At 42.3% G+C, this 21,927-nt stretch overlaps 2 protein-coding genes and 4 non-coding genes across 8 annotated transcripts; 5 read left to right on the top strand and 1 right to left on the bottom strand.

Moving 5' to 3' along the window:
* The first annotated feature begins 2,192 nt into the window (after positions 1 to 2,192).
* TRNAL-CAG lies at positions 2,193 to 2,275 on the top strand. The gene has a single exon. It is a non-coding gene; the product is annotated as a tRNA-Leu (tRNA).
* A 2,513-nt stretch (positions 2,276 to 4,788) lies between these two features.
* Positions 4,789 to 5,632, top strand: LOC122697440 (40S ribosomal protein S6-like). Its single transcript, XM_043908267.1, has one exon. It carries the CDS (start codon positions 4,834 to 4,836, stop codon positions 5,581 to 5,583), a length of 750 nt encoding a protein of 249 aa, XP_043764202.1. The 5' UTR covers positions 4,789 to 4,833; the 3' UTR covers positions 5,584 to 5,632.
* Positions 5,633 to 7,634: 2,002 nt separating this feature from the next.
* Positions 7,635 to 7,708, bottom strand: TRNAT-AGU. Its single transcript has one exon. It is a non-coding gene; the product is annotated as a tRNA-Thr (tRNA).
* A 4,153-nt stretch (positions 7,709 to 11,861) lies between these two features.
* On the top strand, positions 11,862 to 11,934 carry TRNAR-ACG. The gene has a single exon. It is a non-coding gene; the product is annotated as a tRNA-Arg (tRNA).
* A 1,220-nt stretch (positions 11,935 to 13,154) lies between these two features.
* TRNAV-CAC lies at positions 13,155 to 13,227 on the top strand. The gene has a single exon. It is a non-coding gene; the product is annotated as a tRNA-Val (tRNA).
* A 97-nt stretch (positions 13,228 to 13,324) lies between these two features.
* Positions 13,325 to 20,436, top strand: HMGN4 (high mobility group nucleosomal binding domain 4). Of its 3 annotated transcripts, none has more exons than XM_043908304.1 (3): positions 13,474 to 13,613; positions 13,720 to 13,823; positions 19,362 to 20,436. In XM_043908304.1, the coding sequence occupies exon 3, from the start codon at positions 19,427 to 19,429 to the stop codon at positions 19,697 to 19,699; it is 273 nt and encodes a 90-aa protein (XP_043764239.1). In that variant the 5' UTR covers positions 13,474 to 13,613; positions 13,720 to 13,823; positions 19,362 to 19,426; the 3' UTR covers positions 19,700 to 20,436. The 3 variants fall into 3 exon arrangements, with proteins under 3 accessions (XP_043764240.1, XP_043764239.1, XP_043764238.1); XM_043908303.1 differs by lacking the exon at positions 13,720 to 13,823 and adding an exon at positions 18,425 to 18,502 and having other exon boundaries at positions 13,477 to 13,613; XM_043908305.1 differs by lacking the exon at positions 13,720 to 13,823 and having other exon boundaries at positions 13,325 to 13,613.
* Positions 20,437 to 21,927: the final 1,491 nt, after the last annotated feature.

Raw genomic sequence — 21,927 nt, 5'->3', positions numbered from 1 at the left:
GCTTCTGCACCTCCCTTTCTTTATCCAACAAATGGAACTGACACAAAACAGAGAGAAGAAACCTGTGTGGAAATGCAGTGGGTCAAAGCACTGTGGTTCTGTTTATCCAAGACCCACCCCCAGACCTGATGGCAGTAGGCTCACTAGGGCAGGCAGCACAGGGCCTCCTGTCCCAGGAAGGGCCAGCTACTTACAAAAAGGCCACAGTGCCAGCGGCTACCCACCCTTAGCCTCTGGAGGAAATATTTGGTGATGACTCATAACTGGAAAAACAAACAAACTTGGGTGATCCTCCTTTCCTTGCCCCTTCCTCAAGCTGTATTCACCCTACCCTACATTGGACTCCTGAGAGAAGACCACCATTTACCTCTGCTTTCAAAGTATTCATTTATGCTTAAAAAGTCCAAACTTCTTTAAAAAATACATGAGAATCTTAAGTAGTTGTTTTGCCAGTTTAATGTACAATGCGTATCCTGAAATGTATATATAAAATCTCACCCTAAATAAATGGGGCTCCCACACGAACCCCTCTCTGAGAGTAGAAAGAGAAATAGTCAGAGGTTTCAATTAGTTCTGCAACTGCCCTCACCTTCTTATTTCCTCATGGTCTTCAAGGAAAATGGTTACCAAACACAGTACTGAACTGGCAGTAGATTCTGAACTTATGTGATAAGCCTTGCAGTTTCCTTTCCATCTGGCACCAGATACCAGTGCCTGGGGGAGGAAATTAACAGTCTTGGTAGTTCTGGCTTTATTTTCAAATCTTCCGAAAGAGAAGAAAGGTGGCCTTGCTGATGCTTCGTCAAAGACTGTCTTAATGACCTGAAGCAGAATCAGTGATGCTGTGGTTTCAGAAGGTCCAGAAAGGCCTCTTCCACCACTGCAAATAATTAACTGTAGTATTTCCAAGGCCTAACTTTCTTTTTAAACCAGAAACTAAAACCTTTCACCCCACAGCTAAAGACCAGCCTTAAAAATGCAAATGCTCCTGAAATAATAGTAACAGGACTTCATTTCACACACCAAAACCAACTCTGGTCATCACATGTTTGAAAGGGTCTGCCTCTCTTTAAAAGAGATTCAGATATTCACATTAAGAGAAAAATAACTGTGCAACTCCTATCATCACTAATCAACAACAGCTCTTCCGTGCCATCTCTCTGCATATCCCTATTCATCTGCTCCTTCTGCCTCCAAACAACATTCAGGTCTCCTCAAATTGCCCTCTGGAAAACTCCGAGTCGACTCTCAACTATACGTGCCTTTACTCTTGCCACTCTAAAATGCCACTTTAAAATTTAAAATGGAAATAGTCTTTTTCCTTGAATACCTGTGAAAGTTAATTTTAAAAAGTAAAAATGATCCCAAATCTCACTCAAATATAACCGATACCAATATTTGGGTTCATCCTCTCCTTTAAAAAATAAAAAGAATCTGTATTGTTTAATTCAAAAGACTTAAACTAAATACTTTTTGAGGAGTGTTTCAAACTAGTTGGAAAGTCTTTGAGGTTCAAGCTTTGCTGGACATAAACACAGATGTACGAAAACCTTACGAATTAAGGGAAGATTGACAAACTTGTAGAAAGAGAAAGGCAGAACTGGTTTTAGTTTGATGCCTCCTTTTTGAGAGCAGCAGCATAACATCCATTCAGAAAAGTCCACAAATCCTCAGGGTACAGCTAGAAAATTCAGATCAAGAAGCAAGACACTGGGACCCCCTTACATGGGTCTGGAGGGTCTAGTGGACTGAAAGGAAAGGAGGGAGGAGTTAATGAGCACCCGAGGGCTGGGCCCCAGCAAGCACCAAACTCAATAGCGTAAGCCTTCCCAGGAGCAGGTCAGTTTAAGTAAGGCAATTTCAGTAATATGGATGCCATTATATAAACAAGAATTCTGTCGAGAGTGGAGAGAAATTTCCCTTACTCTTGGGTACCCAGCCCAGCGCCGCTCCGCCGGCTGCAGCCTGGAATCGAATCCGCGTTCATTCAGAAGACACTGCCCGGCGGCCCCCGCAACCCGGCACTTGACTCCGTGTTTCCACTCGGGGTCGGCGTCGGGGCCGTACGTAAACCGGTGGTTGCCTTTTTTAATTGAAAAATTTCCGCATCCTCAGAAAAAGGAAAAAAAAAAAAAAGACTATCGTTCATGTAGACATTGAAATGAAGTTTGAGGGGAGCTTAAGCAGAGCAAGTCAGGATGGCCGAGCGGTCTAAGGCGCTGCGTTCAGGTCGCAGTCTCCCCTGGAGGCGTGGGTTCGAATCCCACTCCTGACATTGCCTACGTTTTTGAATCGGTCACAAGGTTGTTGTGTATCACCAGCCTTCCCCCACGTTTCCCCTGTGGACTAATCTGTTTTTCCTTTTTTCCTAAATAAATTATCCAAAATAAAAATTTTAAATATTAAAGAAAAGAAATTAGCCAAGTTCTAAAATGAAAGCACTTTGTACCCAGAACACAAGTTAAGATCTAATCATTTTAATCTCCTTTCCCTGTCTCTAGCTGTCTGTCCCTCTCTCCTTTACATTCAAGGAGTTGAATAAAAGTTACTCCTTTCACTGATGTCTACAGGGCCATTCTTTCATTTTATTTATTTATAGATTCCTTTTTAATTGCCTTTCTTCAATTTTTTAATTCTCATCTCCCACTCCCCCTTAAGAAATCATTGGAAAGATCATCCTTTTCTTTCTTGCTGTGTGTTTTTGTAGAACACATTTTTGGTTTCACTAGATACATTTTTAATTTACATAAATGCCGCTGTGTCATATATCTCATTCTATTTTTACTTTGTCCCTTTTGGCCACAGTTTTTTAGACTATGTTGTGCATACACCTAGATCATATCTAGAACAATTACTTTCAATTACTGCGGGAGACCAGGGTTTGATCCTTGGGTCGGAAGGATCCGACCCCATAGAGAACCTCAGCAGCCCAGCTAGAGGCCCCACTCAATCCATAACTTTTAATTCAAGTTCCACTCATACTGCTTTGGTAACGTATGATCTTTTAAAAAGAAAGTATGAAATATCTGAGCTGTATCAGCTGTCAAATCAAGTCCACCTGTGGTTTTCATGATGCCATAAATACTGAGGATGCCTACGGTCATCTCCAGACAAAGAAGAATTTCAAGATCTGCACACACTATTCTCTTACTGCTTCCACTTACCCAAACTGAGCATCCTCTTCCTCACCACACACTGTCCCCTTTGCCTGGAGCACCTCTTCTACTTCTCTCTTTGAGAAGGTAACAGGCAGGAAGGCCAGGCATCTCCAAAAGGAGGAAGTGGCCTGCAAGTGTCAGATTTTTTTTTTTCTCTTAAAATTCTGTGTTGCCACGACGACACTGGTTCCACCTGAACTTAACTTTTCTCAAACCTTGAGTTAACGAAAGCGTTTTTCTTATGGAAATGTTTTTCTTAAGCTATGTTAATGAAACTATGCGTTTGCTATGGAATTTGCCTTTCTTTAAAATGATTCCACCTAAGACTAACTTTTTTTTCTTTTCTCAAACCTTGGGCTGATAATAGCTTAACAAACCAGTATTCATATCAATTGTTTTATGGCTGGGGGAGGACACACCTCGTGCCATCCTATCTCAAAAATGCATATTGTGGGAGAGGGGCCCGGTGAAACTCAGCCCTGAGGTGTCTCTCTTATCTGATCAATAGCTTCCTAACAGACATAAAACATGCGGCTATAGACTAGCAAAGGGGCACTCTTTCTGCCCCCTTCTGATGTCTATTTCAGAAGCTTTCTCTATCTCTTTTATACTTTAATAAAACTTTATTAGACAAAAGCTCTGAGCAATCAAGCCTCATCATTGGCCCTGGATTGAATTCCTCTCCTCTGGAGGCCAAGAATCCCCACATCTTTCACGGCTCAACAACAACCTTTCATCTCCAGCCCACTTTCTTGTCTGGATCTCGCCTACATCTCCTCCGTGCTCAGTCTGGCTATCACTCCTTCCAGGAAGTCTTTCCCCACCTCCCATCTCCACTCAGTCTGAGCTGAGTATCAAAGTGTGGTCTACTGTACCCTCCACTTCAATGGGGATATATCTCACTATACTGTAATTGCCATTGAACTGTTTGATTCATTCTTCCATCAACCTCCTTAGGACAGAACTCATGACCGAAGTGAGATTAGCATGGTGCCTGCCACATGATAAGCACTGGGTAGATAAACAAGTATTTAATTGTAAACCATTTCCACTTGTATACATAAATCGCTTTCACGATGGATACATGGAGAGTTAGGAAGATTTTTAGACTTTAGAAGAGATGGCTAAATTCTTCACCTGGAATATTCCATAGCTTCCGTAGCCAGTAACACTATCTCAATGGTACATATCAGGCAATCTATTGAGGGCCACTTGGCTGGAAGCATCCTCATAAAGTTATTCCTGGAGCCTGATGAAGCAGAAGGGTGAAGGTTAAGGCAGATTTGGTAACAGAATTAAGGAGTGATCTAGTGTTGACATCTCTACCATGACCCAGCTGGCCTTACCATTTGAGGTCTGTGATCTGGGCCTGGGAAAAAGGCTTTGTTGTGCAGAATATAGAAGCATGTGAAAAAGAGGGTCTGTCTCTTGATGAAATAAAATTTGTATATTAAAGTAGGGCAGAAAAATTAAACATAAAATTCTCCTTGTGTGTTTGTTTGGCCCTCCTCCCTCCTTAATGTGCAGTGTGCACATTAACCACAGTACCTCAAAGATGGAAGTGACTGCTCCACCATAAAGATCATTTTTTCACTCTTTCTTTTTCCCTCTTTCCTTTTCTTAAAAGAATAGCGCTCTTTTTCGTGGCGCCTCGGAGGCTGTCGGCCACTTCAGAATGAAGCTGAACATCTCTTTCCCGGCCACTGGCTGCCAGAAGCTCATTGAAGTGGACGATGAACGAAAACTTCGTACCTTCTACGAGAAGCGTATGGCCACAGAAGTTGCTGCTGACGCTCTGGGTGAAGAATGGAAGGGTTATGTGGTCCGAATCAGTGGCGGGAACGATAAGCAGGGTTTCCCCATGAAGCAGGGTGTCTTGACCCATGGCCGAGTTCGCCTGCTACTGAGTAAGGGGCATTCCTGTTACAGACCAAGGAGGACTGGAGAGAGAAAGCGCAAATCTGTACGGGGTTGCATTGTGGATGCCAATCTGAGTGTTCTCAACTTGGTCATTGTGAAAAAAGGGGAGAAGGATATTCCTGGACTCACTGATACTACAGTGCCTTGTCGCCTGGGTCCCAAAAGAGCTAGCAGAATCCGCAAACTTTTCAATCTCTCTAAAGAAGATGACGTCCGCCAGTATGTTGTGCGAAAGCCCCTAAACAAAGAAGGTAAGAAACCTAGGACTAAAGCACCCAAGATTCAGCGTCTCGTGACTCCACGAGTTCTGCAACACAAACGCCGGCGTATTGCTCTGAAGAAACAGCGTACTAAGAAAAACAAAGAAGAGGCTGCAGAATATGCTAAACTTTTGGCCAAGAGAATGAAGGAGGCCAAAGAAAAACGGCAGGAACAGATTGCCAAGAGACGGAGGCTGTCCTCTCTAAGAGCTTCTACTTCTAAGTCTGAGTCCAGTCAAAAATGAGATGTTCTAAGAGTAACAAATAAATAAGATCAGACATCAAAAAAAAAAAGAATAGCATTCTTTACCAGTTTTGTAGGGAGTATGGTAACTGTATGCTTGTTTTGTATGTGCTTCTATGGACTAGGTATAACCTTGGTGAACTTCACATAAAATATCAGCATGTCATGTTGATGTACTATCCTTTGTCTCAAAAATGCATATGACTGTTCAACTTCTAACAAGTAGAACAGTTGTCAGAGTTTTCTGAGGACCTGTCTCCTGGTTATAATCCTCGGTTTAGCTCAAATAAAATTCCCTTTTTTTTCTTCTTAAGTTGATTATTGAATTTTCATTGACACTTCCATTGCTCTGCAATGTCTATAAGGAAAAGTGGGGAAATAAGCTGCAGAGTGAGTGGAGGAAGTCTCCATAAAAGTGGAATTGTTTTCTGAACTATTCTTCAAAGTGTTGGGACATTTTGTTTCTGCAGATAGAACAGAAGATCATATTTCAACTGTTGACAACCCTTCAACTGTTGTCAGTTGAAGGGTTGGTCTTGGGAGATGAGCAAGTGGGTAACAGTTACAATGAACTTCGTTTCCCTGATCTTGAGTTTCTATGTAAAGGGGCCAAATTATGAGCAAGACTCTAGACTTCTTTTCCACTTCTCATATTTCCTTCCTCTCTCTTATAGAGTTTGGAAGAAGGCACCCTAGACCCTCCTGGACTGCTTCTTCAAGTCAGCCTGGATGCTAACAGCTTCAGGTCAGTCTGTTCTAGTGGGATATCCACCCTGTGGGTATACAATCAAAAGGATGCTTCTCCTGATAACTTCTTTCTGAAATCACTGTGACAAGTATTTTCCTCTTTGATTTTCCTTTCCAAAAAAACTCTGAGCACAAGACCACCTTTTAAAATAGTCATTTACAACTCATGTTATATGGTTGGATTTCAGTGGTTGGTATGCATTGAGATGCTGCAGCATTCTCTAAGGTTCAAGAAAAATAAGATCATGGCATCTGGTCTCATCACTTCATGGCAAATAGAAGGGGGGGAAAGTGGAAGCAGTGACAGATTTTCTTTTCTTGGTCTCCAAAATCACTGCAGATGGTGACTGCAGTCATGAAATTAAAAGACACTTGCTCCTTGGAAGGAAGGCTGTGACAAACCTAGATAGTGTATTAAGAAGCAGAGACATCACTTCACTGACAATGGTTTATATGGTCAAAGCTGTATTTTTTCCAGTAATCAAGTACAGATTTGAGAGTTGGACCATGAAGAAGGCTGAACGCAAAAGAATTTATTCTTTCGAATGGTGGTGCTGGAGAAGACTCTTGAGAGTCCCTTGGACAGCAAAGAGATCAAACCAGTCAGTCCTAAAGGAAATCAACCATGAATATTCATTGTAAGTACTGCTGCTGAAGCTGAAGCTCCAACACTTTGGCCACCTGATGCCAAGAGCCAACTGATGCTGGGAAAGATTGAAGGCAAATGGAGGGGGCAGCAGAGGATGAGATGGTTACATAGCATCACCAACCCAATGGACATGAATTTGAGCACATTTGAGATAGTGAAAGACAAAAAGCCTGGTGGGCTACAGCCCACGGACTCGAGTCGAGTCAGACACTACTTACCGACTGAACAACAATAAGCCTTCTCAGCAACACATTTATGGATCATTCCAGAGGTTGATCCTGATTAAAAATATTGCCTGTAGATTATGAAAGTGCATCCATTTAGGATTTCACCAGGGAAAAGAATAGAATGACTAGAGATTATTATGCCGCTTGTAGTTTAAATCTGGTTCCTTTGCCTTCTGCTTTCCCTGGCTCCTTTGGTACTTGCTGAAAAAAAAATTACATGAAAATGTAAGAAAGGTAGAAATTATTCTGAAAGAAAAACAAATTTATCTTGGTGTCCTCTTTTTCTTTTTTTGTAAACAGTAAAACAGTCCCCACTCTCAGAGCCACATAAAGCACTTTCGTAAAACACCATAGGGAAAATGTACACCTTAAAGTTGATTGAGTTTACGATCTCCCTGTATCCTTTTTTGGGGGCAGGAAAACCACAAAAGGCCCCGCTGGGATTCGAACCCAGGATCTCCTGTTTACTAGACAGGCGCTTTAACCAGCTAAGCCACGGAGCCAACACGCTTGCCAGCTTCCAAATCAACATAGAAAAGGAATGATCTTAGCTTTTTTTCCCCTCCCCTGTGTATGTATTTCCTTGTATTGACGCTCGGGTGAGCTCCCCAGATGATCTCCCCAACCCTAAAGATGAACCCCTGCTTCTGCCCCAAAGACCTAAAAAACCGCGCGGCCAAAGGAAAACTGAGACCCTCCGTGCAGGAGTGAGGTGAGGGAATCTCGGGAGCGAGCCTGAAGCCCCGGGCGGCGCCAGAGGAGTCTCCGGAAATTGCCAGGAAGGGCAAGAGTTCAGCAGCTCAGGCTTTCTTGGGTGAAGTATGACCTGGGGCCCCTGGAGGAAAGGAAATTAGCCACATTTACAGGAGAACACCCCTCTGAGTCCTGTAACACATTTGCACCAGAACACTTTCTGCACCAAGAACTGGTCCCTGCAGAAAGAACGCCCTGTGTTCTTTATTTCATGGATTTTAATTAAAATTCGCGTTCTTCCTTACCCCATTTCTTTCCCTAAAATTGGCTCCCACCTGCCTGCTTCTTGCTTGACTAAGTCGTATCTTTAAAAAATTCAAGATTTCATTATTAAAACCTAGTCTTGGAAAGAGGTAAAGGAACAATCTCCTCTCCTCTGCAGCTAGAGGAAGAGAAGCTTTCTTGTTCCATAACTTATCCAAAGGATCTACTTGATAAAACTGTTAAATTGAGAGCATCCACAAGAAGTACTATATTTTCATAGGTGCTTGTGTATTTGTAACTGTTCCGAATTCATTCTATTCTGTGAAATAGATATGTCCTTAGACAAAGGACTTTAATGGAACTGGCAAGAGTTTTATAAATTGTTGCCATAGCTGTGAAAGTAACTTCCCAAAGGAAACCTGTAATTATAATCGGCTGCTTGCTTGAAATCCCTGACCATTCTGAAAACCCTGAAATTAACATGTTGGTATTTTTAAACTGTATCAATATTGAAGGATATCTCTGTCTCACTCTAAACCAGCCATTGGCATTAATCTCTGCCTGCAAATAGGATGTGAGGGAGAGGTTAAAAAGCCCTGACTCTGCTAGGTTTCTTTTTCATAAAACGATTGAGTCTATGAACTTGACGCACAGTCTGATTGACTCCATGAAATAAGTAAGCACCGATTTCTTTAATAATATAAGATTAACCATCGTTATATTTGTTGGGGTCCCTTAATGGACCGGAATCTGGAGGTACGGAGTCGACGATAAGAAAGTGAAAGAGAGAAAGAGGCCGATGTCCCTTGGTTTACGCAGAGGACCAATAAAGTCCTTGACACAGGACTTGCATCGCTCACGAAGGCACCAGGCGCCCTCTCGAGGGGGTCTTAGAAGCCGGAGCAGAAAAGTGAGCACGACGGGTCTCCACGCTCCAGAGAGTCAGCCAGAAAAGGAGAGAGAGAGAGAGAGAGACAAAAAAGACCCGGGGACCCAAGCTCTGATGGAGCAAAGGTGCTTTAATGATTTTTCTATGAGTATATATAGGCTGCAGTACAAGAAACTTCTTTCGGGAATGATAGAGATCAGAAAACCAAATGTACAGCAAACGTTACCAAGGAAACATGGGCTAAAGTTAGTCACAAGGTCAGAAGACAATCCCTATCTCAAGAAAGGGGAAGGAGACTAAGCTGTTTTGTCCTAAGGAGAATGTTTACTAAAGGAGACTCATGCTTGCCTCACACAATGACCTCAGTCCCTGGGAGCAGCGTGCTGTTCCGCTTGAAGAGGGACAAAGGACTCATGAGAGACAGCACGTAGGAATCCTCCCGTTAAACATTCCCTGACAATATTAATGTTCTTGGAGCCAAGATAATCATAAACAGCACAGTCACACCTAACATGACTTTGTTCAAGCTGGAGTGGACATTTAGAAAGACATCAGAGCTAGTAATATTTGGTTTGGGTTTTTCCTTTGACTGGCAGGTGTTCAAAATTTGCACAGAAATTCTGAGAAGTCAAAGGAGTTTTTTAACAAGCCAGAGACAAATCTTGGGAGAAAAAGAGACTAAGAGCAATCATTTTCAGAAATCTGGATATGATCTGCAAAGACCATGGACAGGCCCCTGACATTGGCTCTGTTCCACACAACTGCAATTGGAGAAGGTGTAGATCTCTGTGTCATAGACTCCTGAGAGTGGAAATAGTGCTATTATTTCCCAAATACTTCAGAGAGAACTGGAAGAATAGTGCACTGTGACCCAGGGAAGAGGAGATTCACCACAGGGATGATTGATTTTACATGTCAACTTGGCTAGTCTACAGAGCCCAGTTATTCAATTAAACACTAATGTACATGTTGCAGTTATTTAATTAAACATTAATGTACATCATGTATGGGTGTGAGAGTTGGGAAGGGAAGCCTGGCATGCTGCAGTCCATGGGATTGCAAAGAATTGGACACAACTGAACGAATGAACTGTACTGTACATGTTGCTGTGAAGATATTTTATACATGTGGTTAACATCTACAATTAGTTGACTATAATAAGTAAAAGAGATTATCCTCAGTAATGTGCATGGCTGTTATCTAACAAGTTGAAAGACTTAAGAGCAAAATGGAGGTTTTCCTAAGGAAGAAGAAACTCTGTCTCAAGACTATAGCATCAGCTGCTGACTGTGATTTTTCTAGACTGCCATCCAGCAATACAGATTTCAGACTTGTCAGTCACCACAATCACATAAGCCAATTTCTAGAAATAAATGTATATTTTCCTACTGGTTATGTTTTTTCTGGACTCTCTGTTTCTCTTTTTCTAGCTGGGACAAACCCTGAAGAAAAGACTGGAAACTGGAACCCTCGGAAAAGACCTAGTAGAAGATCTCTAAAAACAAAATGAAAGCAAGCTTCAGCTCATGTCAGAACACCAGAGAAATCTGAGGAAGCCAAAAAAGGAAAGAAAAAAAAAAAAACAAAAAACAAAAAAACACCTTACAAAAGCTTCAAAACAAAGGGAGGTCTTTGCAGATATTATGTGGAGCAGAGGGATCCTGGGCATAGAGGGAGGCCTTTTTGTCCCCCATTTCTTGAAGGTAAGACTCCAGCCTCCATGACCCTCTCTGAGTTCCAAAGAGCAGATTCTAACAGTGTTAATCAAAGGAGGGGCAGCCCGGAGACCACCCGAAGCAAGATTAAAGGGACTAGAGAGAATCATCAGAATTAGGAAACCTGATCACCCGAGACTGGCACACACCCTAAGCTTGTCAGCAACCCCACCCTTTTGAAACTTGGCAGAAGAAGAAAGCTAGACTGTTATTGCCTTGATCCTTATCATATACCTCTGCCTGACTGTATAAATTCTCCCTATTCGCCAGGGAAGGGGCGGGGTGGGGCACAGTTCTTGAGGCCCTAGCCTACTGTGTTCCCCCTTTGCCTGGCAAAGAAATGAAGCCACTCTTTCCCTCTCCTCCATGACTGCTTCCGTATTTCTGTTTAGCATGGGTGGACAGAGAGCCAAGATTTTGGCATCACAAAGGCTTCCAGTTTCTTAGGGAGTAACAGCCAAAGTCTAGATAAGGGCGTACTAGGCCCGAGGTTATCTCTCCGAGGTCTCCTACCCCTCTCCGCCCAGCACTGGCCTCTTCGACATTGCTGAAATGTCCCAAGCAAGCTCCCACCTCCAGGATTTTGCCCTGGAGATTTCCACAGTTCCAGATGGCTCTTTTCCTAGATAACCTTATTTATCATTCATCCCTTTCCTTGATGGACTTTTTAATTCTCTTTCCCGTTTGTCTTTTTTACTTCTAAGTGCTTATCACGGTTATTTCATTTATTGGGTGTTTTAATACCGTCTTAGCTACGTCCATGCAATCTTCTTGCGGTCAAGGATCACAACTTGTTTTCTTCGGTCGTATTTCCAGTGCCTTGAATGGTAATATTGGTTGAATGAATGAATGAATGAAGGGAGAGGTGATTTGGGGACAGAGAGGGTGCAGGGGTCGGTATAGACAAACTGAGAAAGGAGCACAGACGCTGGGAAGCGTGCAGACGAAGTGGCCGCCAGAGGGTTTACGCTCTGCAGTCTGAACTAGCCAAGAAAACGTGGCTTTCGGACCCAGGAGCAGACTCCAAAAAGTGGAAATGTGCCGCCGCCTAGTTTCTGATGAAGGTAGATCCGCCTCCCAGCCACCCACGTGCGGGGGCCAGTGGCGCAATGGATAACGCGTCTGACTACGGATCAGAAGATTCCAGGTTCGACTCCTGGCTGGCTCGTAGTGCGCATCTTCACTTTTACTCATTTACCTCTGCTGACCACTGAGAAACTGGGTAGAGTTAGAAAATCCACTGCAAGGTGAAGTTTCAACTTCCACTTCCTGTAAGTCTCGGGAGCGAGAAGGACCCGCTGTTGACCACAACTGGGGTCAGAACTCCTTTGCAGAGCAAATTCTGCGTCCGACCATGCGGTGGCGCTAGCCAAAGCCGGACAGAGAACTGTGCCAGGGCTGGATGACCCGCCCAGCCCCGCCAGGCCATTTTGACTGACAGATGGGTTTGAGGTAACCTAGTAACGCAAGGGAAAAGGCAATGGCACCCCACTCCAGTACTCTTGCCTGGAAAATCCCATGGACGGAGGAGCCTGGTAGGCTGCAGTCCATGGGGTCGCTGAGAGTCGGGCACGACTGAGCTACTTCACTGTCACTTTTCACTTTCATGCATTGGAGAAGGAAATGGCAACCCACTCCAGTATTCTTGCCTGGAAAATCCCATGGACGGAGGAGCCTGGTAGGCTGCAGTCCATGGGGTCGCTGAGAGTCGGGCACGACTGAGCTACTTCACTGTCACTTTTCACTTTCATGCATTGGAGAAGGAAATGGCAACCCACTCCAGTATTCTTGCCTGGAAAATCCCATGGACGGAGGAGCCTGGTAGGCTGCAGTCCATGGGGTCGCTGAGAGTCGGGCACGACTGAGCTACTTCACTGTCACTTTTCACTTTCATGCATTGGAGAAGGAAATGGCAACCCACTCCAGTATTCTTGCCTGGAGAATCCCAGGAACAGAGGAGCCTAGTGGGCTGCCGTCTATGGGGTCGCACAGAGTCGGACACGACTGAAGCGATTTAGCAGCAGCACCAGCAGTAAGGCAAGAGAAAGAAATTAAAATCCAAAAGTTCAGATTGAAAAGTAATAGTGAGTCGAGGGGGGGGGGGGGGGCGGAGAAAAGAGTGAAGGGGTTGAAGTCTCTTTTTCTCCTCCATCCGGTCATTTCCAGAATAAGAATATATTAAGAATTTGGCTTAAGATCTGTATGCTGCAGGGGCTTGGTTTGCGCATCTAATTGGCCTCTCTTATTTGGGAGAGTAGTAGAAGAACCACTCGCATATTAACAATGCACAATTGCAAGGATAAAAGGGAGAAATCAGAAGGGGAGGAGGAAATGGGAGGAGTCTATTTTTAGCAGAAAGTGTCCACTGGGGGCACCGGCTCCTGTGGAGTTTCCGTAGTGTAGTGGTTATCACGTTCGCCTCACACGCGAAAGGTCCCCGGTTCGAAACCGGGCGGAAACAGCTCTTTTTCTTTAGCGACCTGGGCTACCTTTAAAACTTCAGGTAGTCAACAATCTTCACACCTCCTTTTCTTATTTCTCTCGCCCCAGGCCGTGCTGCTGAGGCCACGCTGCTCAGAGTGGGTCGGGAGCCCGCGGCCCCGGAAGCGGACACACGCTTCGCGCGGGGGAGAGCCGGGCAGTCCCGGGCTAGCCGAGGCTGCCCGCAGCCCGCAGCCCCGGAAGCGCATCCTTGCCTTGACTTGCCTTCCTGTTCCCGGCAGCGCCCAGCTCCGGGCGTCTCTTCGCCAGCCTGCGGTCTGCGACGGCCCTGCCTCAGCCCCGGGCACCGGCGCTGCAGGCCGGCAGCTGGGAGTCCCGCGCCCCTCGGACGGCCGCGAGACTCGGGTGAGTACCGGGGGAGCCTGAGCCTGCGTCTCCGGAAAACCGGGGTAATCCCGCTGCCCTCCGTAGATTGGCGACCCTTCTGCAATCTGGCCCTTGTCGTGATTAGGTGACCTCGGGCCCCCGACAGCCCCACCTTGCCCTCCACTCTCCAGAACGGCTGCGTGGCTCTCCGGGCCTTCGACTGTGAATCTTTGGGAAAAGAGGAATCCGGGACGTGAAGGTTACAGAGATTTCAGGTCCTTCAGGGATGAGAAGTCCCCTCACGGAGACGCTAGGGCAGAAAAAAAGGGAGGTGAGGAGGGGATTTGAAAACCTTGGGCCAGCAGGGCTGTGGGCTGGGCTGCCCTGGCCTGGACTCTTTCTCACCGCCCTTCCCCAGCTTACGAGGCCTCACCTCTGAGAACCCCCTCCTAAAGGAGACACCGAAGGGCTGAGTCTGCCTCCACTTTGGCCTTTCCCTGTCAACAAGAAAAAAGATCCCAAAGTTAAGAAATGGGCCAACTGTGGATTTTGCGTATTGTTTTGAAGCTTGAGAAGTCACTGGCAGCACTTGTTTAAAACCAGGATTTGTGCCCTGGGGTCTGGCTTTTTAACTCTGTTTCTGACATGACCTGCTTCCATGTTAAGTGAATCAATCAAACGCTTTTCTGGGAAAGAAGTCTTGCTATAACACCAAACAGCCTTGGGTATATCCTCAGGATCTTCTTAGATGAATTAGTATTATTATTGTTACTATTTCTAACAGTTAGCCAAGCCTAGTCTCTCAGATCACATTGCTCCAGGTTCCCTCAAATGACTAATATGAATGTGATGTTTTTATGGCCTTAAGACAAGAAAGGACAATACTTATCTAATAAACTGTTGTGAACTGTTTTTTTTTTCTTTCTTCCTTCCGTTTTTTAACAAGCAATGTGTATAGGCATCCCTTTCCCAGCCCTATTACTCCTCCATTTTCATACCTTCTCTGGAAGACCCATGCTTTTATCATCTTCTAATAGTTTCGCTTGTTAGCAAGACAGTAAGTTTTGCAGATGCTCAATGCAAAGTTATCTAAGACATTTTCACTTAAAATTCCTCTATACTACTCAGAAATACAGGTGAGTTAATGTGGTGCCTTGAGAGGAACAAGGGTTTCAGGGGCCCAGAAGGTGATGAGGATTCATCCTCTCCATCTTTCTCTGATGCCAAGGAGCAGGAGTCCTTTAGCAGGGAAGCTGAGTGTGCCCCAAGCCAATGTGTTGTAGATGGGTGACAATTTGTCTGGAAGCTTATGGCTCTCTCCTTCTCTTCAAATCAGGTGTGTTCTGACAAGATCCAGCAGTAGCCCTACCCTTTTTTTTTTTTTTTTTTAAACATTTATTTTTATTCATTTGGCTGCATAGAGTCTTAGTTGTGGCATGTGGGATCTAGTTCCCTGACCAGGGATCGAACCCAGCCCCCCTGTATCAGGAGCGCAGAGTCTTAGCCACTGGACCACCAGGGAATTCCAGCCCTACCCTTTTAAACTCTGCCCTTTCTTACCTTCACCTACTAACCCTCCCTCCCTCCCCCAGTCTCTCTCACTTAACCTCACATGGAAGCTCAGTCTGCCCACCTTGGAATGTGAACAAATAGGCCTTGGAGAGTGACACTGTGTGACCTCTTGCTCCTGTAGTGAGTGTACCGCACCTTGAATAGGATCTTTTATTTATTTATACTATATCCTCTATTCTCTCCTTCCTAAGCTTGGTGTAACCATCTTCCAGGTCTTCCCTCCAACCCCAAGGCACTATCTTGCCATAAGTAAGAGGCGGAGAGAAGAGGGTGGCCTTCTGACTTTGGGGTAGGATTGAAACCAGAACCCAAGTAGACCAAACTTCCTAGAACCCAGTTCAGTAACAATCAAAGGAGCAAAAGGATGCTGCTAAAATGTGCCTTTGCTGGGATGGTGTGGGGTGCGTATGGGATGAGGTGGGATTTGGTCCTCGGATAGTAGAGACAGGCTCATGATGAAAGAGAAAAAAAAAAGCGGGGAAAAAAAGATTTTTGAGAGCTGGGCAAAACATCAGAATTAATCTAATACAAGATATGTCATAAGTCACTGAGGCCTTTACACTCTTTCCTCCCGTACTTGTTTGTTAGGACTGCCATAACAAAACATCACAGACTGAACATCTTGAACCACAGACATTTATTTTCTCACAGTCCTGGAAGCTGGAAGTCCAAGATCAAGGTGGTGGCAGGTTCAGCTTATTCTGAAACCTCTCTCTTTGACTTACAGATGGCATCTTCTTGCTGTATCCTCATGTGGTCCTCTCTGTATTATCTGTGTCCTAATATCCAATATTATGGTCATTGGATTAAGACCCACCCATATAAATTCATTTTACTTATTCATCTCTTTAAAGGCCCCATCTCCCAATACAGTCACAGTCTGAGGTACTGAGGGTTAAGACTTCAACCTATGAATTTGGTTGGGGGGGGGGGGCGGTGGACAAATTCAGCCCATTTCTGGGGACAGAGATTGATGGATTTTATATATTATTGACACAGTTTGGGGAATTCCCAGAAGTTAACTTTGCAGAAGATTTTAGTACACCTGCATCTCATTTTACTAACCATTTGTATATTTTTATTGCAGAATAAAAACATCATTTGCTTTTTATTTCTCTATTAGTCTTTTTTAAAAACTATTTCTGTCAGTATATTTAAACATCGTAGGTCTTTTTCTAATATAAAAAAACCCCACAAATCTTCATAGCTAAGAAAAGGATTTTTAGAAAAGGATATCCGCCACCCCCTCCCTTAAGGCTACTACATCATAAAACAAGCAATTTGGTTAAATGAAGGGTTAAATTGAGATTTTTCTCAAGAATTTCAGTCCAGTTCTTTACAATATGAATTGCAATGATTCAGAACTTTCACAAACTTGTTCTGTTGTCTGTTAATACAATTTTGCCATGAGAAGTGTTATTTTAACAAAAGGGAATTGTTAGATTCCTAAAACTTTTAAAATTGTTGCCATGTCTTGGGAAAACAACCTCAGTATCTGTCTTGATAATTTCTTGCCTCGTTGATACCATTGAAAGTCTTATCTCTGTATTCCCAAAAGTTATTTTACTTTAAAAATTTATCTGCCACACTTGAAGCTAAAATCATATTGTATATCAACTATATTTCAATTAAACATTTTTTAAGTAAAAAATAATCTTAGAAAAGATTTATCTGCCAATTAATAATTTTTCTTTTCATTCACATGCCTGATGGAATATTTATAGTCCTGTGACACATATATTTTATCACCTAGCAAATTATTTTTCTTTTTTAAAATGTTTTTGTTTAACTGTAGACTTTATTTCTTTAGAACAGTTTTAGGTTTAGCAGAAAGAGAGTTCCCATATATTTCCTCTCTCTCTACCTCCATTATTAACAACTTGCATTGTTATTACAATGGATGAGCCAATATTTATATATTATTAATAACTAATTATTATAATTATTATTTACATTAAGGTTCATGCTTTGTATGTAGTTCTGTGGGTTTTCTCTGATATGTGATGTCATTATCCAACATTACAGTTTGTAGCATACAGAATAGTTTCATTGCCCTAAAAAAATTCCCTGTACTCTACCTCAAGTAATTTATGTTAAATTAATACGTGCAGTGAGAGCCTTTTCTTCCCGGACCTCCTTGGTCTTCATGAAAATGACATAACGTTTATCCTGCCAGCTTTTTCATTGTTTGTGCATTTATCTCCTATATTTGTAAGGTCAGTCACCTCTTCTGATAAACTCCCTAAGTGTGAGTTTCAAGGATGTAATCCATATTCATATACTCAGATCCAGAATCCAGCTTGTGGCCTGTTTTTCTTGAATTTATCTTTGTTGTCACTTGCTGTGTTTGGGCCTTTGACATGTGGTGACCCTGGTTCCTCTGCTTGGGATGGATTTCAACGGATCTAACATGAAGACTGAGCCTAGGAAACAGACTGTGAGCATTCCCAGGACAGGACATGGGCTAAGAAACAAGCTGGAGTGAGATGGAAGGAGAATGACTTGCCATACCTCATGGACCATATCCTGCCAGGCTCCTCTGTCCTGGGATTTCCCAGGCAGCAATACTGGAGTGGGTTGCCATTTCCTTCTCCAGGGGATCTTCCCAACCTAGGAATCAAACTGGCATCTCCTTCATTGTAAGCACATCTTTACCACTGAGCCTCTTTATTTTAACTCATTTCTCGCTCTGTTCCACAAGAAGGAAGGAAAACTACAAAATTTCCAGAAGTTCTAGTCATAGTGGAAAAATAGTAATTTGATGTTTTAGCACCATTTACAGGTGGTCACTTGCCTTTGTTAGCCAAGGAATATAAAAATCAAATCTAAGTTTGCTAAAAAAAAAATCTAAGTTTACTCAAGGACCATGTTTGCCCACTCTATCTAGATGGTGAGATCCAGCAAAAGTACCAAACAAAACTCTGGAGCAATTTACATAAAAGATAATTTTTTTTTCTTAAAATAAAATATTATGGAGTAAGGCAGGGCATAGGGTTACAGAATTCCCCAGGTAACATTTTCAAGGATGGGACACAAGGATGAGTAGCTAATCTTGGCCTAAAACTTTAAAAAATTTCCATAGTGTTTGAATACCAGCCATGGGCCCAAGTCCTAATTACTGAGACTCAAAATAAACCATTTCTATTCTGTGTGACCTTGAATCTGTGCTCTGGGCTACCCACCTTTTTTAAGTGACTTTTATTCTTGAGCAGACACATAAAATTACTCTCTGTAAAATATAGAGAATAATGGTGCATTACTCATGTTTCATTCCCCAGCCTCTTCTAGTTTAAGGGAAAGAACTCCCACCCTCTTATTTCTGGATGAGCACCATCCTTTTCTCAGCTTCCTTTGAGGTAACTACTGTTTTGATTTTTATATTTATCCCTGGCTCTTTTTAGTCTTACTGCATAGAAAAAGTCATTTAGTTTTACACTTAGAAGTGGATCTATACTGTAGATCCATTTTGCAACTCTGTTTTTTTGCCCAACATTGTGTTCTTGAGATTCATCCATATTTTTGCATGTAGCTGTAATCTTTTCATTTCTACTGCTGCATAGTATTCCCTTGTGCAGATATTACCAAAATTTATTTATTCTATTGAAGGACATTGGGTGCTTTTTAGGTTCTTTAAATTACAGAATTGCTATAAACATTCTTGTAGGGGTCTCCTATGCACACCTCCAAGAATTCCTCCAAGTAAACACCTAGAGGTGAAATTGCTTTAAATAATGCCACACACTAATTTACACACATATGAACACACACCCTAGAAGTGTATGCATTTTAATTGTTCCACATCTGCTGAGCCCTTAAGATTGTCAGACAGTTTACCAATTTGATGGATATGAAATGTTATATCCTTTGGTTTTTTTATTCATTCCCATATTACTAATGAAGTTTACCTTTTTATTTGCTTATTCACCATTTATGCTTTCTCTAAGAAGTACTTATTAATACTTTTGCCCATTGTTTTTAAATTTTCTTTTCATCCTTTTCTCATGGATCTGTGGGAATTCTTTACATAGTCTGGACTCTAATCCTTTGTCAGTTATATGTATTATGAAGATCTTTCCCCAGCTTGTAACTTAACTTTCTTATACATCTTTTTGTTATATAAATTACAAATTTTAATATAGTTAAGTGTGAATTTTAACGTAGTTAAATTTATCAGTCTTTTTCTTTATGACTTACACTTTTTGTGTCTTGTCAAAGAAATCTTTCTAGGAACAGTGAGAAAGACAGAAGAACCCCTTGGGCTGCCAAGCACTGCTGCCACCATGCCCAAGAGAAAGGCAAAAGGAGATGCTAAAGGTGACAAAGGGAAGGTGAAGGATGAGCCGCAGAGGAGATCAGCACGGTTGTCTGCTAAACCTGCCCTTCCAAAACCAGAGCCCAGGCCAAAAAAGGCCCCTGCAAAGAAGGGAGAGAAGCTGGCCAAAGGGAGAAAGGGGAAAGCAGAAGTCGGCAAGGATGGGAACAACCCTGCGAAAAACCGAGATGCCTCTACAGTCCAGTCACAGAAAGCAGAAGGCACTGGGGATGCCAAATGAAGTGTACCTTTTTGATAGCTCTGTACTTCTAGTGACTCTACTGTTTGAAATACTATTTTTAAATCAACTTTTATAAAAATGTAGATTTTTTTTTTTTAAGTTATGTTGTTAGCACGTGAGATACTTCGTTGTTGTCTTTTGTGGAAAGGGCAAATAACCACTAGTAGAATGTTTCAGAAGCTGGATTGAAATGGGGGGAAATAGAAGTATTTGAAGATTATTCTTGGTTCCCGGGAGAGATTCTCTGACATTCACACATGTCAGCCACTATGGCTCAGAAGCCTTACTGTGTGGAGAAAAATTACTTCATGTCTTCTCCTTTCTTGATGTCATCAGCACATTCTTGACTTCCTGAAACCAGGAGTCATGATACGGCCTTGACACCCGTAGAATCAGCTGCATCAGGTAACAATACTCAGGCTTTCTGGTGATGACATCAAGATGGTGTTGCTCAGAAGAACCAGGATTCCTGTTTGTAGTTTGTGAATCATCTCATTTATAATCCTGGAGTTTTTAGTTCCTTTCCTCCATGTCAGAGTTGACCTGTGAAAATCTCTTAAATGCCTCATGTGAAATAATCATCCTTTTTGAAAATTTTTTCTGTTTATTGTAACAACAGACTTTGTTGACTTTTTGGAGAGGGGAGTTTGAAAGTTGTAAGATGTTATGGAATGTCACCCATGTCCTGCTGGAAATAACTATTTTTGAAAGTCTCTTATAAAGCTGGATACAAGTTAGACTCGTGGTAGGGGAGTGATCATTTCCTACTCAAAAGTCATAAAGCTACTCTTTACTGCCTTTAAAAAGTTTTATAGTTTGCTTTTCACATTGTCTTTAGTCCTCTCTGAACTGATTTTTAAAAAAACATGAGATAGTAATTCAGTATGTTTTTTTCCATATGGTAAGTGGTTGTTCCAACACCATTTTCTTAAAAGTTCATCCTTTCCCCAATGATCTATAACACTGACTGTTTTCATAAATCAACTTTCTTTGTGTGGAGGGGTGGGGGAGTCTGTTGATGGTTTCTGTTCTGACTCACTGGTCAAGTTGTCTAACCTTGTGGCAGTACCATACAATCCTGAGTACTACCACTTTAGAAAAAGGTCTTGATATCTCAGGACAATTCCACCTCCACCTTCAACATCAACAAACTTTTCTTCCTTGGAGTATCTTGGCTATTCTTAGCCAATACTTTTCTATACAACTTCTAGAATTAGATTGACAAGTTCCAAATCAAGCAGATGAAAAGTTGAAATTTTTATTGGATTTGTATTGAATTTATAGATTAATATTGAGTCTTCCAATTCATGAACATGGTATAATTCTCCATTTATTTAGGCTTTTAAAATATCTTTCAATAAAGTTTTATAATTTTCTCCATTAAATGTTTTCTTTTGTTAATATTTCTTAGGGAGAGTACACTGTTGGATGCTACCTTTATACAGTATATTTTTAGTTACTACATTTTCTGTTTTCAGCTCAAGTTGATTCATCAGCCTTTCTAAACTCATTCTTTTATTTGTATATCCTTTTGGGCTTTCTACATAGATAACCATACATTCTTTTTGCTTTGTTTTGTTTCTTTACAGTCATTAAGTCTTTCCTTTTTCTAGTTTTAGGCATTGTTCAAGTGCTGGGAGTACAGCAGTGAACAAAACAAAGTCTCTGCTTTCACCAGGCTGATATTCTAGTGGGGGAGGGTGTAGAAAATACACAAATTTATGTGATGGAGTGCTTTAAATAAACAAGTGTAAGGGTGCTATTTAGATAGGGTGGTTGGAGAAGTCCTCTCTGATGAGATGACATTTGAGCAGAGCTTCTAATGAAGTAAAGGAATAAGAGTGTCTCTGAGGGGAAAGCATTCCAGCAGAGGGAAAGTCAAATGCAGAGATGAGATGAAAATGTGTTTGGTGTGCCGAGGAAGAACAAGGAGGCAGAAGTGACTGAATTGGAGTGAGGGTAGGTAAGAGTGATAGTTGATATGGTTGCAGAGATAGTGAGAGACCAGAAAATAGAAGACTCTCCACATTGTCATTTTTCTCTGCAAATGATGGAATGCCATTAAATTTCTGAATAGGGAATCTACACAATCTAAATTATCTGCGTGTGTGTGTGTGACTGATGCATGGGCAATAGGGTGTAAGGAGTTGAAGGAGGAAACCAGTTAGATGGCTGTCCCAACTGAATTGCTGGAAATTCTACTCTTATCATGCTATATTACTATCCTG

The sequence above is a fragment of the Cervus elaphus genome, chromosome 7 (assembly GCF_910594005.1).
Source record: "Cervus elaphus chromosome 7, mCerEla1.1, whole genome shotgun sequence".
NCBI classification, from domain to species: domain Eukaryota; kingdom Metazoa; phylum Chordata; class Mammalia; order Artiodactyla; family Cervidae; genus Cervus; species Cervus elaphus.
Note: the sequence above shows the minus strand (reverse complement) of the source record. Positions and strands in the feature narration are given on the sequence as shown.

Bases quoted from the DNA above. Each gene is read 5' to 3' on its own strand.
- HMGN4 (XM_043908305.1), top strand. From the start codon at position 19,427: ATGCCCAAGAGAAAGGCAAAAGGAGATGCTAAAGGTGACAAAGGGAAG.
- LOC122697440 (XM_043908267.1), top strand. From the start codon at position 4,834: ATGAAGCTGAACATCTCTTTCCCGGCCACTGGCTGCCAGAAGCTCATT.